This window comes from Danio rerio, chromosome 5 (genome assembly GCF_052040795.2).
Source record: "Danio rerio strain M-AB ecotype USA chromosome 5, GRCz13ab, whole genome shotgun sequence".
NCBI lineage: Eukaryota > Metazoa > Chordata > Actinopteri > Cypriniformes > Danionidae > Danio > Danio rerio.
The window spans coordinates 64,805,641-64,822,261 of NC_141025.1; the positions used below are offsets into that span (position 1 = coordinate 64,805,641).

Here is a 16,621-nt window from a genome sequence, read left to right on the forward strand (position 1 = left end):
AAAACATGAAGCATTGTAGCAAGCTGTCTCCTAAAAGAATGTAAAATTTATAAATATAAATATAAAAATATATTTATATATTATATAAATATATAAAACCAACTTTACCTCAATCATTTTTAAAAGGTGACAACTTGTGGCACTGTGCCTATATTGTGCTTTGAATATTGGGTCTGAAAGGACATGCAAATATGACTCCAAAACAACACAATCACTATTTCCGTAAACAATATTGTACTTTAAAAGTCGTTGGATGTTAATATGATTTCCCTATATAGAATTTGCATATAATACTTTTTTTAAATTATATTTTTGAGACGTTTCGAATGTTCGAATATAAAAGCAACTTCAACTTTAAGCATCTGTAATTCAAAACGTTTAGTTATTCCACCATAAAGGCATATTTATTTACTCTGTTGGGAACCAAAGTGTGTACAATAACAATTTGTCTATTTTAAGAATATTCAGTTACATTTCAAGCTTTTAATAATCTGATCTAAATCTTAAAGACTACATTGTTGCTACCTGAGGTATGCAGTATGAGCTAACAGGAAATGCATAGAAAAAAACAGAGCATTCAGTGTGTGAGAGTTTGCTTTAGGTGAGGGTGTTTCCTGTAAGCCCACGTAATGTGGTTCAGTTTTATCATTTCTCGACTGTTACTTAATGCTAACAACCCCAGATTTTTCACATTTTAACCACTTGTGTTGCTTTTATTGAGTTTTAAATCCTTGTTTAACCCATTTCTTCACAAATAGGTACAGATTCTCCATCCTGTTCCTCACATTTGTGTTCTACACCAGCTACCATCTCTCTCGAAAGCCTATCAGTATTGTCAAGGTAATAAAAAAGTAAACAACCACATTGATAGGCCTCACCTTAGCAGGAGATAAGTCATGGGATTGCTTTTTTTGTTATTAGAAGGTGTGTTAAATGAATTGTGGTATTTATTTCTGACAGAGCCAGCTGCATAGAAACTGCTCAAATGTTGTTCATCCAGCAAATCTTAACATCACTGACAATGATACCTGGTGCGATTGGGTTCCTTTTGGTAAGTTTGATTCTTAAAAATATATGCAAAAATTATATATATATAAATTGATAAAACTATTAATAAATGTAAATTAATTAATAAAACACACCTAAAACCTTAAGGGGATAGTTTAGTTAAAGAGCAATTTATTTACAAAACAATTTAAAAAAAAAAATGTTTTTTTATAAATCTGCCATTTTCTCTTATTCCACAATTTGGAAAAAAAATTTGTAAAAAAAACAAAAGAAGATATTGAAAAATGTTGCAAGGCAGCAGCAATTGACATCCATAGTATTTTTTGTTCTTAATATGGATATCGAAGGCTGCTGGTATCCATTATTCTTCAGAATCTTCCTTTGTGTTCATCAGAAAAAAGAAACTAATAATAAGAAAAATGAAGAACCGCCCAGGTGTTGGTAAGCAAAAAAAAAAAAAAAAAAAATATATATATATATATATATATATATATATATATATATATATATATATATATATATTTATAATTATTATTATTTATTATTATTTGTCCCTTTAATTCATTCATATCTGCTTAAACAATTAAAATTTTATTATCTTTTTAGTGTGAGCCTTAATTTATTCTCACAAAAGACAAAAGGTATATTATAAAATTTGTTAATAATAATAATAATAATAATAATGATAATAATACTAAAAATAAACTTAATATTTCATTTTAATTTAAATTTTGTTTAGATTAGGCATTTCTGTTGTGATGTATGCATCAAAAAACATGTATTGTGGCTATAATGCTTAATCCCATAGGAGCCTTTAGGAAAAGTTTCAGTGTGTAGCATCATATTTTCTTTCAGAAGTCATTTTAAAATTCAGATTTATTGATGAAAGATTTTGCTGTGTGGCTGTTTTTTGGATGCACTGATGAATCAAAGTTTATACATTAATAAAAATGCTGGGTTCCACACAATAGATTTTTGTTTGGACATCATGAAGAAATTAAGTAAACCTAATAATCTTAGTTTCTGTAAACCTACCACGTAATAAAAATTTTCCTTTTTAATAAAAGTAAAATACAAGTGTGTTTGGTTACAGATTTTTTGCCATGTACTTCGATTCTCGACTCCTAATTTTGGAGTCAGTGGAATCGACTCTATTTACATTTACTTAAAATAGCGCAAGGATTAAACGTGCTGTATCATATCACACTTTACACAATGCTACTGCGTCAATTGAAGCTTTATCAACCTACACTTTTTTTTTTTTTTACAGCATATTTTAATTGTCTTGTTTCGATAATTAATACATATAATAGTGAACGACGTAATCTGTCATAACAGACGGTCATGCAAGGCGTGCCCCAAATCTGCGGTAGTTCACTTCTTTTTTTTTTTTTTTTTTAAACGTCAACCGATTAATAAACAAAATAGCTAGATTTTTCCATTTGATTTAATAAAAAATTAAATATTAAAACCCTCTCGTAAATGTGATTTTCTTTAACGTGTACTTTTTAAATAGTCCGTCACTTTAAAACATTACTGTTTGTTTTGTGCAATTTGTTCATATTGTAATTCAATAAGGGTGTGTTAATGGGACGGCATACATCGAAAGAAGAGCAAGTCTTGATTTTGAACACTTAAAATCCTCTTTTGGAAACTAATTTAGTTTTGTCTAATTTGTATTGTTTTGTAGTTATTTACAAATTAACCAAAAGAATGAATTGGAGGTGAAATTAAGTGCGCTCAGGGCCAAAACAAAACCACGACCACATGCTTTGTCAGATTTTGTGACATTAAATCTTGGCTTCTTTTTTCATTTATTAGTATTTTATTTATTTGTGAAATAGCCATAGGTAAAATAATAATAAAAAAATTACTTAAGCATATAATTTTACCTGCAGTGCTAATTTAAGATGTCGATCTGCCAATAGTATCTGATCCACTCTAAATTCACACACATATACAAATATATGCTATATTTCATTTATAACACAGCAAACTTGATGTCGCAGGCAGATCCAAATCACAATGCTTTAAAACTAAAATGCAAAATGTGTATGTGCTTTTTAGGAATTTAAAAGTGAAAGCAAACCTTATGCCACAGCACTATATGCTTGTGGTCGCGAAAAGCAAAAACATAAAATGTGTTAATGCGCATTCAAAACGGGCACTTTTAGTGTTCATCATGTTTGAGAATGAGTGTTACAGTATAACTGTAGCATGTAACTGCTTCATTCAGAAGGATTTGAAAAAGCAGACTCAACTCTTTTGGAGTTGACCCCCCATTCCTAGTAAAACAAACAAACATGCACAAAAACATCTTACTGACCCCATACTTTTGAGTGGCACATTAATAATCTTTTTTGTTTATTTATTTAATTATTTTTTAATTCAGATGGCAAAAATTACCAGAACCTGTTTGGAGTGCTGGACAACTGCTTTCTGGTTGCGTATGCTGTTGGCATGTTCTTTAGGTATGATGCTGGATACTCTTTGTAAGTTTAAATATGTTAAATGTGTTTTGCTTGAGGTGTGATACCTGGTTTTGAAATGTTTTACAGTGGGATATTCGGAGAGCGGTTGCCCCTGCGCTACTACCTAAGCACAGGGATGCTTCTCAGCGGCCTTTTCACTGCTCTGTTTGGCTTGGGTTTTTACTGGCAGATCCATTCTTTGTGGTATTACTGCTTAGTTCAGGTACGCTTTACCTCTCCTTTATAAATCAAACAAATTATAAAACCTCTGGAGGTGTGTTGGTCTGTGAAAACTTTCCAGAAAGCGATTTTTTTTTTTTTTTCTAAAAGCGAAACCAAAATAACAGAAGTGAATCTTTTCAAATGTATTATTTCTTTTCAGGAGCAAATTTCAAAAGGAAAATGAAAACATTTTGCATGTTTGCAAATAAAAGGCATATCAGCGTGTCATTTTGTCATGCTTCTCTACAAGTTAGTGGTAGTCCAGTCTTACTGACCCAGAGATATTTCATAGTAAAACTCGAGTCATGTTGGTGCGAGTCACATGAACAGCACATGACTAAATCAGGCGGATTACTTTGCTTCTTGAAGATGTTTAAGTCATGTGCTCATCAGACTTGCTGATTTAGATTTTTAGTGTTGTTCTTCTCTCTTTTACAGGCATTAAATGGGCTGGTTCAGACTACAGGCTGGCCGGCAGTGGTGGCTTGTGTTGGGAACTGGTTTGGGAAGGGAAAGTAAGTGACTGTTGTATTTTGTACTGCCTGCTCAGTGCAAAACTATTTCCTCATTTTCCCCTCCAAAAAAAATGTAATTAAATGCAGATGTTCACAAACACATGATAAAAGTGTCTTACTGAAAAAAAAAAATTTAAATTGTGCTTTTTAAAAGAAAAAAAATGTTGCTTTTACTCTTAAAGTTCAACTCGAGGTTTAGGGTCTGTATTGGCTGATAATCACATTTATTGACTCGATCAGAACTCGTTGATCTGGCCGATCTCATGAACCGACCGCAAGTGGTTGTTTACAAGTTTACAAGCAGAGGAAGATGCATCCGAGCTATGCATTAGCAGCGCTACAAGACATGAGCAATGCTTTTCAAATTGCATTATTAACCTTTTTTTTTTTTTTTTTTTTTTTTTTTACCATTTTTTTGTTATGTTTTATCTATTTTCTTTTTGTAAAGCTGCTTCTGAACATTACATGTATGCAACACTTAATTTATTATCTAAGGTAAAGCGAGATTTAATACTTAAAGGGTAATTGTGCTTATGCAATGGTGAAGTTGTATAAAGCTTGAAGAATCAGAATTGGTATTGGCTGATCACCATGACAAGGAATCGGTACTCTGTATCGGCTGCAAAAATCCTAATCGGAGCATCCCTATTGATTATTATGTTTTATGGACTGGAAGTTACATCAGTCCCACTTTATATTGTGTCGCTTATACCTGTGAACTTGCATGGTAATTAGATGTAACTACATTGTATGTGTACACTGGTACATAGTATTTACTTGTGTAATACTGGTGTAAGTACACACATGTAACAACCAACTGAATAGTAAGTGTAAGTTCAATTTAATAACAGGACATTAGTAACAACACTAAGAAAGTACACATCTGTAACAAGAATTATGGAAGTGCGTTGCGTAACAACAATATGTACTTGCAAGTGTTTTCCCATTCCCACACCTGTTTGCATACCATGTACTTGTGACATTTGTATGGCAGAACTAATGCTGCATTAGAATATTTCACCTTGTGATGCCAGTGTACTTGCATGGTAACTCCACATTAGTTAGCATTAGTTCTGCCATGCAATGTTCACATGTACATGGTATGCAAACAGGTGTGGGAGTGGGAAAACACTTGCAAGTACATATTGCTGTTGCGCAATGCACTTTTATAATTCTTGTTACAGATGTGTACTTTCTTAGTGTTGTTACCAATGTCCTGTTACACCATTTGAACTTACACACACTATTCAGTGGGTTGTTACATGTGTATACTTACACCAGTATTACACAAATAAATACTATGTACCAGTGTGCACATACACTGTAGTTTCATACTACTTACACATCTAGTTACCATGTAGGTTCACAGGTATAAGCGACACCTTAAATAAAGTGGGACCCAATCACCAACAATCAATTTCAATAAAACTTTAAACTTTTTATTTAAAAAGGTGATTTTTAACTGTATTTATTATAATTGTTTGCCATACAATAACATTTGTTTAAAAGTGCTCCATGTATTTACTGCTGAGGACACTGACCCGCACAGATTGTTATGCATAGATTTAGTTTATTACAGTTTTTAAAACATTTGTTAATTTTTTTTTTTTTTTTTTTGTAAATGTTTATGTTGGAAAAAAATGTGTGGATACAAGTAAAGCTGGCTTATATTTACACAATATATAAAATATTTTGCTAAGAACTATATAAATTTTCAATCATAATGGTCTTACAAATGACTTGAGTCAAAATTGTTCTTGGTGAAACCTGCAGATACCCTGAATTATATATTGACCTTAAAAGAAGAAATTATATATTTATATAGGTACTTGAGTCGTAAGCCCCATTGTAGACCATGTAGACAATTCTGGTCAATCTGATCACAGGTAGATCATGCTAAATACAATTATAAAAGGTTTAGAGCTTGTCCACTTTCATCAACTTTAATAAGTTGTCAAAAATGGATTGAATCGAATAGCTTTGGCACTGCATTGTACAAAAATGCATTACTTTCGTATTTGGCAACCACATCCTGTTTTACTCTTTCTTTTAAGCTTTTAATTCAGTAGTGCTCATGCATTGTTCTGAGCTACAAAAGATGAGAGAAAGATGTCAATAAAATCCAATATTTAAACACGTTAAAGGCAAAGTTCACCCAAAAATGAAAATTTAGTTTCAATTACTCGCTATTTACTTGTTTCTAAACATTATAAGCTAAACAAAGAAGATAGTTTAAAAAATGCTGAAAACTTGTAACTATTGACTTCCGACTATGAAAGTCAATGGTTGAAGGTTTTCAGCTTTCTTCAAAATCCCTTCTTTTGTGATCAACAGATGAAGGAAACTAATAAAGGTTTGGCATCACTTGAGGGTGAATAAATAGTGAGTACATTTTCATTTTGGGGATACTATGCCTTTAAATATAGCAGTAATTCATCTCAGCCAGTTATTTGTGATGAGATCACTAAATATGCATGTTAATAGCAGGTGAAAAGAGAGCTTAATAGTGCTGTGTACTAAGTTCTCCTGATGCTTTGTTTCTCATGCAGGCGTGGGTTTATCATGGGAGTCTGGAATTCACACACTTCAGTAGGAAACATTCTGGGCTCTCTTATTGCTGGAGTCTATGTGTCATCTGCCTGGGGTCTGTCCTTTATCGTGCCTGGTATCATTATTGCTTCCACTGGAGTCATCTGCTTTTTGTTCCTGGTTGAAAGTAAGTCACATATGTTCAGTCACAGGGAGTTTTGCTTGGTTCTGCACGTATGCTGTTCACAAAAACTGAAGCAGAAGGGGAAGCATGCATGGAAACAGAAACAAAGACTGCACACTCTAAGTCACTTGCACATAAACCTGATTATTTGAATTGGTTAAATGCATTGCAATGTAGAAATGTAATAAAAAACAATGGAAAGACAATGGTCCCTAACATAAACCCGGCGTATTGCGGCGCAAGACATGACGCAATTGTTGTTTGCTAGTTTCAGTTTGGCGCTAAAGTCGTTTTGATGTTTTGCAGCATGCTGTTTAAATCGCTCATCTTAGAAAGGAAACGTGTTGAGGCGCATTGCTGACGTGTTGCTATTTTAAGGAACTTAATAGACTGTTCAATAGACCAGATCAAAGCTGGTCTAAAGTCCAGTGCAGAGCACGTTAGTTGTGCACCACGCTTAAACATAGCTTAATACACACAGGGTGTACAGCAATACGCAAATATCTTTACAAATGAAAAAGAATTAAAGGATTAACATGTTACAAAAATTATTTTTTATAAATATAAAAACCACTGCCTCCTTGCCTTCTTCATCTCGGGGGACTTTTTTTAGTATATTTATGACAATTTGCTTTTGTATAATGTTGTTATTATTATTATTATCAGTATTATTTATTATATGCATTTATATTTGTTTTATTAAAAACAAACTTAGATTTGCCCACCTGTCATGTTTAAGACCATATGGGGCATAGCATGTGTATTTAAAAACAACTTTTCTGAACATGCTTCATTATTACTGTTCAATTATTCGTTTGCTGGAAATTAGAACTGAATTTAGAAATGGTTTTGTAACAAATCTTTGCGCTTTAACAAAATTAATTATGTAGGCTAATGGATGTCTGTGTGTACAACATGTTTCCTTATCCACAAGAGTGAAAGTAAAGAATGAGGAGGCTCATCTCTCATTCTCGCACTGTAGATGCTCACTTTAACAGTTTTCTTACTAGTGAAGCGTTCAGTTTTTCCACTTACAAAGTCCACTATGTAAATAGCAAATGTGCTATGGCGCAACGCAACTGACTCTTAAAGAGAATGGGAGATGAGACCCTGATTGGTTTATTCTCAAAACACACCCATAACTCATTAAAAGAATAAGCTCAACCCTGTTAGACCATGCACCATGGCACAGAGCGGATTTTTCAGATTTTTCCTTAAAATAGCAAAAGTGGATTCTGACACGCCCTTTATGCTTTTGCGCCCTGCGGTTCGCACTGCGACTAGATCGTCAATATACAGCCCAACATTAAACAACTAAATTATTATGTATAAATGTTGTGATGTCTAAAACACACAATATTGTTAAATAACTGTTAATTGCACTTTTGCAATACCCTATTTTTGATATTATCAGAATACGATTTTTATCTGGAGAGATGATAAAGGAATTATTTTAAAATGTGAATCCTTCAAATATGGTAGATTTATTTTATTCAAAAGTAAGTCTTAAACTTTTAGATTTTATTTAATGTGTTTATTGTTGTTGATGTCTTTGTATTGTGATGAACCTATTTTATATTATATTATCTTTTTAAATTTATCAACTTATTTATTGTAGAAAAGCTTTATTTTAACTTGTTAATGTCTGTAGATTTAATTTGTTTGTGCTATGAAATATTCAGGGAAGTCAATATGGCAATAAGCTTTAAAACTCTCTTGTCAGTTGCAAGAAAGTATAATTTAACAGTTTTTATTTTTACAAAAAAAGAAATTTGTGCTGCATAAATCATGCCTTGGTTTCTCATCTACAGGACCCGAAGATGTAAACTGTACTGCGCCACAACACCATGTGAGTTCACTAACAGGTTGCAGTTGATTTATTGACTGAATTGCAGCTTAAATTTTCTGGCCTTATTTGCAAACTAATCATATGAAAATCTTCGTAACTCTTCTTTGATCGCCTTTTCAGTATAATCAATATAAAAATTGGCATGTAAATGTAATATTTGCATAACCTTTGTCGATACAACATTTAAATAACCTCAAATTATATAAATTTATATATTTGAGGAATTCAAATGCAAAACCCTCTAAATCCATCAGACCTCTTTTCTTGTAAATAAGCATTTTCTATGAGGCTCCTATAATTAGGTTTAGAAGTTTAATTTTATATGTCATAAGGTTATTAGCTAGTAAATAAAATACTTTTCAAACAAGTGGTCAATCCACTTGTGCTTTTTGCAAAACCTCTAAATCCACCTATTGAGACAAGACATTGTAATTAGTTGAAAAATCACTAAAGAGGCTATTAGAATTTATTTTATTAAACATAAAACACATTACACAAACCACCTAAAATTAAAATTATATAAATCTGTAAAGTAAGTGGCGATTCATTCCGCTGTGATTAAAAGATGTCACAATGAAATGAATGAATGAAATCTGTCAAGTAAGTGCTTTATTCAATAACATTAAAACTGACATTAATTAAATCTTAACTATCTGTTGTCATTACTTACATTAAATCTAAATCCCAAATATCAGAAGAGCAATGTAAACATTGGTAGATTCAAATAATGTGTAGTGTAAAAACATTGTGAAACATCAATATCTGTGCATTGTCCATTAATATAAAAAGCTTATCAGACATGTAGGTAATATGAAGTAATATAAATCAAGTATAGTTTTATACGTTATATTTATCGTTTAAAAATAGCTTAAATTAGCAAATAAAACACATGGTAGGTCTACTGGGCTGAAAGGGGATGCCTCTCTGACAATTTTAGAAGCTTTCAATTATTGTCACCATACTTGGTCTCTTGTTTATCCTCAGAGCATCCACATGGGATGAATAAACAGCATCTTAACTCTCTTTCGTGAATAGCAGTTGCCGTTTAATGTATAGTAAATCGGACTCAAAGTAGTGTTGCTGAGCATAAAAATGTTATGAATGCATGCTACGCGTCTGACTGCACGTTGTGTTTCTTTTTCTTATAATGCACAGAGTTTTGAGGAAAGGTACGTTTTCATTTGCCATTCACTGGCAGCCGGACAGGCTCATCCAGTTCATCAATCTCCGTCTTTTAAAATCGAAAGCATAATAAAACAGTCTCCTCATAAAAGCCGGTGTATCAGCTTGCAGTTTTGTTGAAAACATATCATTCGATTTGCGCCTTCTGATTGGTTCTCAGGATATAGCAGCTTTTGCTGTCAAAGACAAGTGGTGTTTAGAGGCTTTTGCCAGCAAACTGTTATTTCTGAATGGGCTGACGCTGGAATTTAGATGATTAGAAGCAAAACTGTTTGTTGATGGTGTACTACGAGCTTAAAGCATTCACTCAATCTCATCATCTCATTTTTGGCAGAGAGGTGTTTAGCGGCTTTTGCATCTGAACTCCATTTATATAGCACCTTTCACAGACATAGTCACAAAGTGCTTTACTATAAAAAGAAAATGGGTAAAAGAACACATTTCAATAAAAGAAAACTTTAAATCAAGTTAAAGATCCAAATACAGAAACACCAATCTAAAATCAGCTCAACATGCTGTTACTTCAAAGCTTGACCAAAAAATAGGAGAATATACTTGATTGATTTACTTAATCTTTATTTGTTAAGTTTAGTTGCTTTCAGTTCGTGCTTTTTTTTTCATTATCAATGTGCATTTATCCTGTTTAAATAAATGAAAATGAAATTATCACTACGCTACTGTAAACCAGTTGAGAAACAGGTCTGAGAACTTAAAGCAGAAGTACCTATCAACTGAGACAACAGCTTGTAATGCACTCTTCTCATCTCTTAGCTTTGTACCAGCTCTAGTAATTAACTATAATTTTAAAATGTGATCAGTATTGGCTGAAAATAAATGTGTGCATCTTTACAGGTGACAAGTGTAAACCATTCTAAAATCAGCTCAAAACATTAAATCTTTATTGGATGTACATTAAGTCTGAAGCTAATAAAATATTGGCTTCTGTGGTCATCATTGAGGCTTTTGACACAATGCTTAAAGAGATAATAAAAAGAGACAGAATTCTTCCATCGTTTACTCACTCTTCATTTGTTCCAAACCTATTTGAGTTTCTTTCTTCTGCTGAACACAAAAGAAGATAATTTGAAAAAGGCTGGTAGCTACAACCCATTGGTATTTTAGTCACCTCTAAAAGAAGTTAATGGGTACCAACAATCAGCTTTCTTCAAAACATTTTTTTCTTTTTTGTTCAACAGAAGAGAGAAACTCATAAATGTTTAAAACCTTCCGAGGGAGAGTAAATGATGAGGTAAGTTTCCTTTTTGGGCAAACTATCCCTTTAAGCAGGGGTTCTTTGAACCTACCCCATTGTGTGTTGCAATAGTTATTTTAGTATTTGAGGGCAGGAAGAAAAAAAAATGTTGAAAAACACAGCAAATGAAGAAACTGAGAATTCAGAAAAAACTTAACTGTACAGTTGGCATTATGTTATATGAGAATGCGAGGGTCAGTATTTGAACAAGTGGCATACTTTGCTAGTCCAGTCATTGACACTGCAAATGAGGACGTTAACCCAATGTTCAAGGTTGTAAAGTGTAAAACCCAAGTGTATGAATAATAAGGATCAACTAGAATTGTACATTTCCTAAAGGAAATGTGAATGGGGTTTGCGTGGCAAATCGATGGGGTACAAAATGGTACTAAACTGGGCAAAATAGCAAGAAATGCGGAGAAACGGTTAAATTCATGTGTTTATGTGGTTGCTAGGGTAATGTAAATGGTTGCTAGGGTGTGGCAACGCCTTTGTAATAGGTGAAGACGATAGAGATTTGATCAACCTGCATCAAAAGAACCCAAATCCTGTCTTTCTACGATATTCCTGTGCTAAAATATGGCTTGTTTATGTTGTTATATGGTTGTTAGGGGGCCTAAAGTGGTTGCTAGGGAGTGTCTACAAGTTTGTTATGTCACTACTTAATACCGACTTGAAAGGCGGAGTAAAATGAGCCCACTCCGAAGCTTCTACGACTCTCTAATCTAGATATCAATGTCAGCCATTTTGTGTCCATGTTAAGTCTATGGGGATTTTGGGGGTTACTTTCTTGCCCCTCATGGGGGCAGTGTACCCCCACCCTCTTTGAAAAATCATAGCACACCTCTCCTCAACAGGCCGGTCGATTTGACACCTCACTCATCAGTCTAGGGCAAAAAATGCGGCCGGAGTTGCGCGCCGAAGGATTGAAAAAGTGAACAGTAATAGTAACACTAGAATTGTACATTTCCTAAAGGAAATGTGAATGGGGTTTGCGTGGCAAATCGATGGGGTACAATGTATTTGTTTTGGTAGCTAGGGTGTTCTGAATGGTTGGTAGGGTGTTCTGAGTGGTTGCTAGGTGGTTGCTAGGTGGTTGCTAAGGTGTCCTAAGTGGTTGCTATGTGGTTGCTAAGGTGTTGCTAGGCGGTTGCTAAGGTGTCCTGAGTGGTTGCTAGGTGGTTGCTAAGGTGTTGCTAGGTGGTTGCTAGGGTATTCAAAGTGGTTGCTAAGGCGTTGCTAGGTGGTTGCTAGGGTGTCCTGGGTGGTTGCTAGGTGGTTGCTAAGGTGTTGCTAGGCGGTTGCTAAGGTGTCCTGAGTGGTTGCTAGGTGGTTGCTAAGGTGTTGCTAGGTGGTTGCTAGGGTATTCTAAGTGGTTGCTAGGCGGTTGCTAGGGTGTCCTGAGTGGTTGCTAAGGTGTTGCTAGGTGGTTGCTAGGGTATCCTGAGTGGATGCTAGGTGGTTGCTAAGGTGTTGCTAGGGTGTTCTGAGTGGTTGCTAGGTGGTTGCTAAGGTGTTGCTAGGCGGTTGCTAAGGTGTCCTAAGTGGTTGCTAAGGTGTTGCTAGGTGGTTGCTAGGGTATTCTGAGTGGTTGCTAAGGCGTTGCTAGGCGGTTGCTAGGGTGTCCTGAGTGGTTGCTAGGTGGTTGCTAGGGTGTTCTGAGTGGTTGCTAAGTGGTTGCTAAGGTGTTGCTAGGCGGTTGCTAGGGTGTCCTAAGTGGTTGCTAGGTGGTTGCTAAGGTGTTGCTAGGTGGTTGCTAGGGTATTCTAAGTGGTTGCTAAGGCGTTGCTAGGCGGTTGCTAGGGTGTCCTAAGTGGTTGCTAGGTGGTTGCTAAGGTGTTGCTAGGCGGTTGCTAGGGTGTCCTAAGTGGTTGCTAGGTGGTTGCTAAGGTGTTGGTAGGTGGTTGCTAGGGTATTCTGAGTGGTTGCTAAGTCGTTGCTAGGCGGTTGCTAGGGTGTCCTGAGTGGTCGCTAGGCCCTTACTAAGGCGTTACTAGGCGGTTGCTAGGTGGTTGCTAGGCGGTTGCTAGGGTAATTTGGGTGGTTGCTAGGCAGTTGCTAGGGTACCCTGGGTGGTTACTAGGCAAGCCTCACATACATGCCTGATGAAATAATTATACTTAGTAAGCATTTCTTGCAAGTTACAGTACTTGGCTAGTCAATATTAGCATGTAGCTAGTAACTGCTAGCATGTGTAGCATATAGGAAGTTCCGTTTGCTAGCATGAGTGTAACGAGCCAATCCCCAAGTCTCTACGATGTTCCGATGCTGAGATATAGCTGTTGATAAATGGTTGCTAGGGTACTCTGTTTTGTTGCTATGGGCAAGGTTACAGAACGAACTTAAAAAGTGGTTGGCTGCCTAAGTCAAATGAGCCAACCCCCAAGTCAATAGGACACTGCCAAGCAAAGATATACATGTAGGCCAGTTATAATGGCAGTCTATGGGATCAATTTGGGGGCGTGGCTTGTGAGATTCATTATCATATTGAGATGCTCATTGGTTGTCTGAGTCAGATGAGCCATCCCCCAAGCCAATAGGACACTGCTAAGCAAAGATATGCATGTAGGCCAGTTATAATGGCAGTCTATGGGACCAGTTTGGGGGCGTGGCTTGTGAGCTTCATTATCATATGGTGATGCTGATTGGTTGCCTGAGTCAAATGAGCCCACCCCCATGTCTCTATGACACTCCTATGTAATGTTATAGATGTGTGACCTTAATAATGGAAGTCAATGGGATCTGCAATGGGACATCCCACCCCATGTTAAGTCAATGGGGCAGTTAGAGGGGTCTTTAAATGGTCTGGGGGGGCGTGGCTTGTGAGCTTCAAAATCATAATGAGATGCTGATTGGTTGCCTGAGTCAAATAAGCCCACCCCCAAGTCAGTATGACACTGCTATGTACTGTGATTGACATATGACATTTATAATGGGAGTCAATGTAATGAATGGAAGTCAATGGCCAATGTAAAGTCAATGGGGACCACTTTGGGACGTCCTAGCACCCCAGGGGAACAGCCTATACCCCCTTTCGGGGTATGTTCTCACTTAGGCTGCAACCCACTACAGATGTTGTGAATCCCATATTTCTATGAAATTCACAATGGACGCAGTGATTGGTTAAAGTTCGGCTCCATGTAAAGTCAATGGAGACTTTGGGACGTCCTAGCTCCCCAGGGGTACAACATTTACCGCCTTTCGGGGTGTTGTTTGAAGCCTCCTATAACCCTTTCGAGATGTCGCGAATCCCATGTCTCTACGATATTCACTGTTGGCGCTACGGCGATTTCCGGGAATAGTATCTACGAGTGTCTAGAAAATGAATGGGAGTCAATGGGCCAATGTAAGTCAATGGGGACCACTTTGGGACGTCCTAGAGCCCCAGGGGTGCAACTTATACCCCCTTGCGAGGTATGTTCTCACTTAGGCTGCAACCCCCTACAGATGCTGTGAATCCCATATTTCTATGAAATTCACACTAGGCGCTGTGATTCGTCAAAGTTCGGCTCAATGTTAAGTCTATGGGATTTTGGGGGGGGTTTTTTGGCCCCTGCGGGGCCAAAAAACCCCCCACCCCTTATAAAAGTCATAGCACACCATTCCCGATAAGACCGCACGATTTGAGCCCACTTTCAAGGGTCTGGGACGAAAGCTGCGGGACTAGTTACGCGCCGAAAAACAGGACGGAAGAAGGAAGAAGAAGAAGAAGGAAGAAGAAGAATAATAAACCACAATAGTAAGAATGGACTTTGCCTATGGCAAACCCCATTAATTATGTTAACCCTTCTGAAAAAAAGATTAATTAAATTTACTATGTATATATATATATATATTTTTTTTTTGTGGTTGGAAACAATTTATATAGGCTGAATTTAATCAAACAAATTTAGTTGAACATTACTAAATTAAATTTGTTTGTTTAAATTGAGCCTATATAAATTATTTGCAGCCACTTAAAAATTGAGTAAATCCAATGAATCAATTTTTTTTAGTGCTGTGTAAATTATGAACAGCATCCAAAGTGAAGTGAAATAGATCAGATTGACTCAGAGAAACTAGTTTGTGCAAAAAAAAACCTTGTGATCTTGTAAAATTTATCAACTTCGACTTGCTAAAATCTGTTAGCTGTGACTTGCAGCAGCTAGTGTTGACTAATAGACTGCAAACTTGGAGAAAAATCAATTCTGTGAAAGTCGTTTGGTGTATTTGAGCATAGAGTATTGTCTTATTTAACAAACACAGTTTTACCTTTGTTGTTGTAACACTAATAGGCTGTAATGTGTTTAGGAGAGAGTGGAGGAGGAGCCTCTGTTGAGGAACTCATCCACTAATGAGGAGATCTTCAACAGTCACACGTCTACAGCAGTGGAGCCTGTGGAGGATCACAGTGAAGCCATCAGCTTCTGCGGAGCGCTCAGGATTCCTGTGAGTGGCCTGTTATTCTCAGTTGGACACCCGCAGCTGTTAGTCTTATTTTTAAGAGATTGAGTTGACCTGATGTGTAATTCTGGATGGTTTTATCCAGGAAAGTGTCTGATTCTTGGATCCTAAAAATATTGCTTTTGCTTTCCAAACTAAATTTTTACTGAAGTTAAACAAGATTATGGGCCAGAATTACTAACACCTTGCACCAACACAAACTACTTTTTTTTTCGCATGATAAAAATAACTACTGATAGGTAGAGAATTGGGATTTGCTATACTTAGCCTGTAATTTTAAATGTATATATTTGTTTATATATATATATATATATATATATATATATATATATATATATATATATATATATATATATATATATATATATATGTGTATATATATATATATATGTGTGTGTATATATATATATATGTGTGTATATATATATATATATGTGTGTATATATATATATGTGTATATATATATGTGTGTATATATATATATATATATATATATATATATATTTTTTTTTTTTTTTTTTTTTTTTTAATGTTCAAACTGACATAAGTATATATGTCAATAACTCAAGATATGAATATATAAATATATAAAATCCTGTTTTTTGTTTTATTTTTATTTTAAGCGTTATTTAGTCCAAAAATGAAAAATTTGATTAATTGCTTGGCCTCATGTCGTCCCAAATCACCAACATTTTCTTTCATCTTCAGAACACAAATTAAGATGTTTTAAATGATATCTGAGGACTCCCTCATCATCCACAGACAGCAATAGTTCCACATTGTTCAAAGTGCAGAAAGTTACCAAAAACAGATCATGGTTCAGTCATAATATTATGAGCATATAGAAAGATACACTTAAGATTGTTAGAAACAGCTGCTAGCTATGTTTCCATCCAAAAATGCTAATTAGCTTTACGCTTGAAACAGGAATATCACTTAAAAGACATGCGAATAAAGCAGCTTCTC

The 16,621-nt window shown here is 35.3% G+C and overlaps 1 protein-coding gene across 4 annotated transcripts in view; it reads left to right on the top strand.

Moving 5' to 3' along the window:
• Nucleotides 1-16,621, top strand: part of slc37a2 (solute carrier family 37 member 2) — a 30,917-nt gene that overhangs the window by 928 nt on the left and 13,368 nt on the right. For 2 of the 4 annotated variants that reach the window (XM_087251607.1, XM_087251606.1), the window contains exons 2-10: nt 759-840; nt 961-1,051; nt 3,401-3,479; nt 3,567-3,702; nt 4,140-4,216; nt 6,766-6,932; nt 8,741-8,778; nt 11,157-11,209; nt 15,503-15,640. In XM_087251607.1, the coding sequence (XP_087107733.1) occupies nt 11,174-11,209; nt 15,503-15,640 (174 nt within the window). In that variant the 5' untranslated portion in view covers nt 759-840; nt 961-1,051; nt 3,401-3,479; ... (3 more) ...; nt 8,741-8,778; nt 11,157-11,173. 4 annotated transcript variants of the gene reach the window in all.